Source organism: Nannospalax galili, unplaced genomic scaffold (assembly GCF_000622305.1).
Source record: "Nannospalax galili isolate Female #2095 unplaced genomic scaffold, S.galili_v1.0 scaffold743, whole genome shotgun sequence".
Classification (NCBI taxonomy): Eukaryota; Metazoa; Chordata; class Mammalia; order Rodentia; family Spalacidae; genus Nannospalax; species Nannospalax galili.
In genome coordinates, this window is record NW_008349552.1 from 1,288,134 (window position 1) to 1,296,957 (window position 8,824).

Here is an 8,824-nt window from a genome sequence, read left to right on the forward strand (position 1 = left end):
CAGGTGTGGCGGAGACCCCAGGGTGCCCGCACACACCACGCCGGGGGTCTAGCGACCCGCCCCATAAGTTCAAGGCCAGCCTGGTCTACATAGTCAGTTCCAAAACAGCTGGGGCTACAGGAACCCTGTCACAAACAAAACAAAACAAAACAAAACAAAAAGCTAGGGGTTGGGGAAGATTAGGGCAAAACACAGTATTATCTGGACAGAACAAGGCATTGCACTCATAAACTCAAAGCAGCTGTGGTTGCCTGAACAAGACCCGTACAAAATCAAACTGGTCAAAATTCCAGAATGGGGACTGGAGAGATGGCTCAGTAGTTAAGGGCACTGGCTGTTCTTGCAGAGGACCAGAGTTTCATTCTCAGGACTCACATGGCAGCTAACAACAGTCCCTAACTCCAGTTCCAGGGGAATTCAATGCCCTCTTCTGACCTCCACAGGTATTGCATGACATAGGTGCACTTACATACACCCAGGCAATACACTCATAAACATAAAATAAAAAATAATAAAATATTTGTTTTTTGATTCCAGAATGGATGGGGTAGGGGATCACAATATCCTACTCCTAGCTGAGGAAGTACTGGTAGTTAGTTGAAGGCAGCTGGGGTAGGGAGAGTCAGTTTTCTTTGGTGATATGATATGGTCCCTGGTAGCTTGCCCATGCTCCAATGGATGGTCAAACACCCATGTGTACATGGGAAGCATTAATTGGATTCATTTGATTATAAAAAAAAAAGAGGCCATGAAATTGGAAAGGGGATGTGGTGGCAGGGGGCCCATGAGATGGAGCTGGGCAATGGGGAGGGAATAGGAGCAAAATGCATTGCATACAATTATAAATTCTCAAAGAATAAAAAATAGATTTTTTAAAAAACCTAAAGCTAATGCTTAAAAATCCTTGCAGGGCACCAAGGGGAGTGGGAACTGGCAGTCTGACCAATGCTAGACTCCTCAGACTGTTAGCGACAAGGGTTGGCAAGTCCTCACAAGACTAAACACATTGCTAGCAATATCAGCAGGCCTGTTATCTTGGCAGAGACACAAGGGTGGTACTCGAAGCATCTGAAACAGCAAGTGAGGGCCATTCTTCAGGGCTTCTGTCAGGGTGAAGGGTCTACTGTCACTCTACTTAACCAAAGTATCACTTTCTCATTAAGTTAGCATTGTAATTTATAATTTACTGATTTTATAGAATTGTATTTTATTCTGTAAATGTGTTTTTGTTTTCATCCATAAAATTTAAGGCATGGTGGCTCACAGGTGCGATTCCTGCACTTGGGAGGCTGAAGCAGGTAGATTGCTACAAGTTTGCTACAAGTCCAGTACAAACTAAAAAGTAAGTTCAAGTCTTGCCTAGGCTACACAATAAAAACCCTGTCTCAAAAGAATGGTAAGTAGTCATATTTCATACTGTTTGAATGTACTTTAATAGTAAAAATTCTTGTGAGAAATGTTTTCTTCATTAAAAGGGGGGTATGTATATTATTCAAATTATTCAAGTTCAGTAACTCTCCTTTAGGCTTTAGAAAGGGAAAACCACCCACTTAACTGAGTTTAGCTTTCTCTTCCTCATCTCCCTCCTGGTATGTTAAGAGTTCACAGATAAAATCCACCATAGGTAAAGGGGGAAGGAGGTGAGGAGGAGGAGGATGTTGGTTGTGCCTTGGCCAGCCAGTTGGGCCTGCACAGAGTGAAAAGGATCCCCACAACACTATCAGTTACAAACCTACAAGGTCTAGTTCACCTCACAAGCAACAAGGCTTCCACACAGCATATTCAGAGGCAGTTTTAGCTGTAAAGCAGAGCATTTCTGCTCTGAGAGGGCTCCTCTGTACATGGATCTTGAAAACCCATGGAGCAAGAACCAGCTGGCCAAAGGCTTGGGGTTTGACCCAAGCCATCTTTCCTTCTATGACCAATGTTTGCAGCCTTGCTTCCTTTACAACTGTTGAAAAGTATGGGGAGTTTTTCCCTATTTATAAGAATAATGGTCATCCTGTCATTTCACTATAGTTTAGTTCTTCAGAGTTGGAACCATGTCTATTTCCTGTTCCATATGACAACTGTTCTCTTCAGGTTATACAATCACTCAATTCCAAGAGCACCTATACTATGGTTTCTGGACCTGTCCCCTTCAAATTGTCCTTTTAAAATAGTGATGCTCCAGAAGCACTCCACTGTGTCTATACCAGAGCCTCACATTTGAATTCTGGCTCCTGCCTCTCTTAGGCTGTAGTAAGTTAACACAAATAAATCCAATGTTGAGCAACAGATGTTTTCTAAAAAGGGTGGGGAAAAGTTAACTATAAATAAGAAAAATCAAACTACCACATACTGCTGAAGTCTGCTATTTAATATATTCTGTAGGCGATACCTCTGTTAAGAAAACTTTAGCAATTTTATCTGTTAAGATGTTTCCGCATGCTGTAGTTCCTAAGGGTGAGGCCCTGCTATATCTTATTTTCCTTATCTTTAAAATAAGTTACCTTGATAGATACAATATTCTCATTTCACACAACTCTGGGGAGGATGCCTATGATAAAGAATTTTATTATTCTAAGATACTAAGATCTACCCAAGGACAAAGTTTTCAATGTTGTTTAGGGTTTTGCCTTATTCCACTTTAGGAAATTAAAAGCATACCACATCCCACCTCACACGATGAGCACAGATACAAGACATAGTTTAATAAATATTTTAATTGAAAATTTTTACCAATTATTGCTGGTTATATTATTTTGGGTAGACAGATGGATTATAACAACAGTATTATCTTATATATAAATACATGAAAACTAGAAGAAAGGATGTGCAAGCTCATGTCTTATAATTCACATTTACAGTAGGAGTTTGTAAACACACAGGCTTAAAGCTTGTTTTTATCACCATCCAGCTGTATGACCAGGGACAAACCACTCTATTTTTAATTATCTGTCATGTGACTACTCTATCTAGAAGTCAATTGGCTGCATGCAAAAGTACCTTGAAAGATAATATGCACTTGTAAATATGAACTATTGCTAGAAACTGACTGATTATTGGTCCCCTTTTAGAATAACAACACTCTGTTTCATTTAAAGTCAGTATTTTTTTTGAAAGGGATTCTTGTAAAGGACTTCCAAAGCAGTGTCTTGACTATAGGGAACAGGATATTAAATAAAGTATCTAACAGTCACAAGTTTTAATTAATAATTCACAAAATAAAACACCTTATTTATTCCCTACAACATAAGAACTCAAAAGTAATGATGTCAAGATCTTATAAATGCACAAACTGAAGAGGACTGAGAAAAACAAAAAAACCACATTGGCTTAGGCAGATCAAAATAAAAGTGGAAACTGTGATGACTTTGTAACCAACTTTCACCTTGATAAAGCTTTAAACAACATCAAAAGAATCTGGGCATGGTGGTGCACACCTTTAATCCCAGCACGGGGAGGCAAAGGCAGAGGGCTCTCCTAGAGATCGAAGAAGACAACCTGGTCTACATAGTAAGTTCCAGGCCAACTGGGGCTACAGGGAGACCCTGACTCAGAAAAAAAAACAACAAAAAAAAAACCCAAAAGATAATTTACTAAGGTTAAAGTTAAAATTTCCCATATATAAAAATTCAAAATTCTGGAATTGTTTCTGAAAAGATGGACATTTAAGTCCTTCAGCTAAAATTTTTAGAGTCTTACTACTTTAATTAAAAAAACAAAATGACTATTTCTAGGACCTCAAAGTTGGACGGACAACTTAGTATTTACAATGATTTAAAAAAAAAAGACTGTAGTCCTCAGACTGATGCCACCTAAGAATAAGCACCTGGAAAACTGTCTTTATTGGCAAATTTGTAGGATCTAGTTAACATGATTTCTGGAACTTGGAAGATGAAGAAAACAACCTGCAAATATATCCTGTTGACTCATCAAGTGCTATTCATATTCCTATGCCAATTCTTTAGAACTCTGTCACCCCCAGGATACACTAAGCCTTGGATGGAGCTGTTTATGGAGTGGTTAGATATATGTAAAACAGTATTATGCTTTTAAACATGCTCAGTTTGTCAAAGTGAAAAGATAATTGTGAAAATACAGTTTGTGAGAGCTGCCAACCAATCGGTCCCATTTAGAAAGTGTCGTCATCTGACTCATCACTCTTGGCTTTGGTAAGTCTTTCCAGCTCCTCCCCATCCTAAAATGAAACATGAAATCAGTAAGTAAGCCGAACAAAATTAGAAAGGTTGAATTTTCAACAATTACAAAGGAGAAGTTTTACCAAATATATAAATCAAAGAACTTATTCATTGAATTCTAAGTCTTAGTTCATTTAAACTGTAAACAGTTTATAATCTGACCAAGTTAAATGGATGTTAATTTAGAAGCATTTGAAATGATTAAAAAAAGTAACATTCACTCAACTCGGACCGGGGGCACCACCTGCTGGTGTTGGAGGGGAAATGATTAAAGGATGGTGAAACATACAAACTAGTCTTGGTACCTAACTTGATTTTATTTTACTTAAAAACTAGGGTAAACAGTAGTATCAGTCCACTGGAAAGAGCTTTGGAATGTACACTCTGGCTGACTTAGAGGTCTGGGATACAAGGATCTATTTTTTTTTCATCTGTAGACCTGTCGTATTAGAGACATGATACCTAGAGGTTTGCCATGAACTCAGTAAGCAACCGAGTGAATGGGTTCACAGTATAAAACAGTTCACCTTTGTGTCCATGAAAATTGTAAATCTGAAGCTATACAGAACACTCCATTTCATTTTTCATTTAAAAAACTACTTGAATCTCCAAAAAATTATTTAATTTACATATAACTGAAAGACCCCTCCAAAACAATTATAGGTAACTAGCACACATTCAGAATTGCATACACATTTTCTCTAGACTTCCTTTAAAAAAACTTTCTTAGTAAAACAGACAAACTCTCCTCTTCTGGCACACTGTGGTTGTACTTAACTACAGGCAAAATTAAGGAGTCAGGTTTTCCATTTCACAATGTAAAAGATCAATTTTTTTTTTTTCTTCTAATGAGCAAGGCCTACTTTCCAACTACTGTGTGGTGGAAAAAAACAAAAATCAAGGAAGCAGGAATCAGACCTCATAGGCCCATTACTGGTCTACCTACTGCCTAAAAATCATCTAGTTCACTCTCTACCCATAAAAATAAAAGGATATAGATGAGACAGAAGTGTGGTATCCTTTAGATCTATACTCTATATTCTATAATTAACACACAAAATCCTTGAGATGTTGTGGTTTATAGTCCTTGCATATATCAGAATTCCAAGAATGAGTTTCATAAGCCCTAGAGAGCTAATACACTTCCCTAATAAACTGATGCTTTTTTTTTCCTTTTTTTGAATAACCATACTTTAAATTCAAAAGAATACACACAAAAAAAATGTATTTTCACAAACTTACCCCGCTGGAACGCTCCCAAAGACTGCCACTTAGATCTCGGATCCTTTCTTGCCTAGGTGCATATTCAAGATTTTGAGGCTTGCTGGCATTATAAATGAATATGGAGAGAAGGACTGATGGGGCTTCCAGGAAAAAGTCCAGAGAGGGCCTGAAGTCAAAGACCAGGACAGACACTGTAGTGATGATGACAGTTGTGACCTGGGCCATCAAGACATGGAACATATTATCAAGAAACTTCAGAATAAAAGCCACTGAAAGGCCCTGGAATGCAGTTACAAAAATAAGGGCTACTGAAAACCCATTGTGGCCATAAAAAAATCCACAATTCTGAATCTGATCACGATTACTGCTCTGAAGGCTCAGGGTCAGCCCGTTAAAAACAATGCCAAAGAGATAGAGTTTGCTGTTCTGTATGAAGATGCTCTCAGTGAGTTGGTTCCCTTCCTTCAGTATCTTTTCATTATAGATATTGGCCATTGAAGAAATAAAGCACTGTACTATGATAAGAACATGCCCCAAGCCCAGACGGATGTGACTGAAAACTCTGGCTGTGGTGTTCCACTTAGCTTCATTGAAAGTCCACTCCTTTGCTGTACAGTTGTCTCTTTTGGAACATTCACTTCTGAAGTGAAGGCAGGAATTGGATGGGGTGAAGAAGGAATCATGATGAAATCCGTGTCCTGCCAAATCATGTTGTGAAGTTTTAGTACTGGTGGTTAGGGCCACAATAGACAAAAACAAAATCAGGAGGGAAGCCCACTGAATCCAGTTTAGATGCCGCCTGTCCAAACATGGAGAAAACAAATTTTTACCATTGTTTTATTTATTTTTCCCATTAATTGTTTCTACTGAAAATTCAGAAACTTACATACTTGGCTGAATAAACTGTACCTAGTTACTAGCAGTCTCCACAGTTCAACTCAACACCTCTATTTTGTAACTACTGTTCCATAAGGGCATTTTTAGCTTCTCCCTTTTCCCCCTACCTTTTAATTTGAAGGTGCAAGCAAAAGCCTCTTCTCTATTCCAGAGCTTTCTGGGACCTGTGGCACAATCTTTTTATTGTGATTAATATATGTTATGGCAGTGGATCTCAGCATGGTTTCAACGGATCAGAAAGAACATTATGAATAAACTTCAGGAATCTATGTAAGTAAATTTCTCCAAATAAAGGAGACCAGATTTTTCTCAAGTGTCACCCTCAAAATATGTGAGGGTGCTACTTCCTGAATTAAGGGCCAAGTCATAAACTATCACACAGCAAACTACTGGGTAATAAGGAAAAGAAAAAAATATATTTTGGATAGTGTTTCTGTTTCTAAAACTCTACCAATGCTTCATTTGCTTTGCCTAATAACACACTCATGAAACACAGAGGATCAGTATTGCTGTTCTGCTTTGCTGATTCACTCTGTTCAACAGCTTCTATGTGTCAGGGAAACTGCGTTGACAGACTTGACCTCCCTCCTGAGGGAGCTCACATTAGTCAAGAGACAGCCATGGAGCTAAATGATGGCAGAAATTATGACATGGAACAAATGGGAGCACCCCAAGGAAGGGGCACTTCAATCTGTACATAAAGCAGGCAGAGGGAAGCCTGTACAAAGGCAACTAAGAGAGGAATATCCCTCAGGCTAGGATGGCCTGCAAGGCCTCTGAAGAGAACAAAACCTTGATGTTTCAAAATCAGTTAGTTGGGTGAAGATGGGAAAAAACTAAGCAAAGACAAGAAGCACAAAGCGAGAACCAGAAGTTAGCAATTCTTGCTCCTAGGGAGGAAAGCTAAGTGAGGGGTTAATGACTTACCTACTCATATGCCTATGAAAGAATGAGAAAGGGATCTGAGTAGGGTTTTGTGTATCCTCCTCTTTCTACTAAGTAACTTAAAACTTTTAAGAAAAAGTCTAAAGTCCCAGGGCATATACAGAAAAACCTATCTGATTTTTTCAGTAAATCTACAGCTTCATTCTTTCTTTGGATATTTTATTTATTATTTTTATTTTATGTGTATGAGTGTATTGCCTGCATGTGAGTGCACCCATGTCATGCAATGCTACGGAAGTGAGGTCAGAAGAGGGCTTTGGATTCCCCTGGAACTGGAGTTAAGGACAGTTTGTAGCCGCCATGTGAGTGCTGAAAATTGAACCATGGTCCTCTGTGAGAGCAGTCAGTGCTCTTAACTGCTGAGCCATCTCTCCAGCCCTACAGCTTCATTCTTTGAGATTCGTGAATGTACATTCTAGCTTAGAAAGCAGCATACCTACATTATCATGCCTTCTTAGGTATAATTTTCAGATAACTAGATTTAGATCCCAGAGGTGGGGTTAGCCATAGCACTATGACATGAGGTTAAAAACCATTAACAGCAACTTAAATTTCTGAAGGTACAGCAGGTACATATGAAGCAGTAGAAAGTAAATGGGCTGGAAAGAAAAGATATAGGCATGGAAAATAGATATCTAATTTACAAAAATAATTACATAATCACTGCACATGAAAAATGGGGCAATTGAGCTAGTTACTGAAAACAATTCTTCATTCAAGGTAATGCTCTTGGGAAAGTAAAAATTATTAAGGATTTGGCTAAACATGGGCTATTTAGAAGAGGAGGAACAGCACTATTACCCATGGTCATGAGAGACCACGGAAGTGAAGGACTGAGTCACACTCACACAGCACTATTACCCATGGTCATGAGAGACCACGGAAGTGAAGGACTGAGTCACACTCACACAGCACTGTTACCCACGGTCATGAGGGGCCACGGAAGTGAAGGGGAAACAGGAAGAAAAGGGGAAGGAGAAGGGAAGGGAAGGGAAGGGAAGAGGGAAGGGGGAGGGGGAGGGGGAGGAGGAGGAGGAGGAGGAAGCAGAAGCAGCAGCAGCAGCATAAATTACTGTATTAAGTCAGCTTGTGCATTTGTAAGTAACAACCTGCATATGCATGGCAAGGTTACTGTTCAATTTACTTGGTTCACCTCAACAGGAGCTCACTTAGTGGATTCCTTCACTGTCCCAGTAGAACAGTGACTGACGCTCTCTCAGAGGAACATTTACAGCTTAGTAGCTGAGGGTTTCTACTCCCAGAAAAACTGTTTTTTTCAGATGTATTTTTATCAGGTGATGTTAGTGTTGTCTTATATAGTCCAGCACTTACATAGATGATATATTATGAAAAGACAGTGTTTGTTTTGCTTTAAATAATTTTTACTATTTATTTTTTATATTTTATTATTTTTATTTTATGTGTATGAGTGTATTGCCTGCATGTATGTGAGTGCACCCGTGTCGTGCAATGCCATGGAGGTCAGAAGAGGGCTTTGGATTCACCTGGAACTGGAGTTAAGGACTGTTCGTAGCTGCCATGTGGGTGCTGGGAATCGAACCCGGGTCTTCTGC

General features: G+C 39.0%; 1 protein-coding gene across 6 annotated transcripts in view; it reads right to left on the reverse strand.

Annotated features, from left to right (window-relative positions):
* Nucleotides 1–3,107: 3,107 nt before the first annotated feature.
* Nucleotides 3,108–8,824, reverse strand: part of Slc35a5 (solute carrier family 35 member A5) — a 24,915-nt gene continuing 19,198 nt past the window's right edge. For all 6 annotated transcript variants that reach the window (XM_008847002.3, XM_008847000.3, XM_008847001.3 and 3 more), the window contains 2 exons: nucleotides 5,427–6,207; nucleotides 3,108–4,183 (listed from right to left, as the gene is read on the reverse strand). In XM_008847002.3, the coding sequence (XP_008845224.1) occupies nucleotides 4,118–4,183; nucleotides 5,427–6,207 (847 nt within the window). In that variant the 3' untranslated portion in view covers nucleotides 3,108–4,117. The remainder of the gene's footprint in view (nucleotides 4,184–5,426; nucleotides 6,208–8,824) is intronic.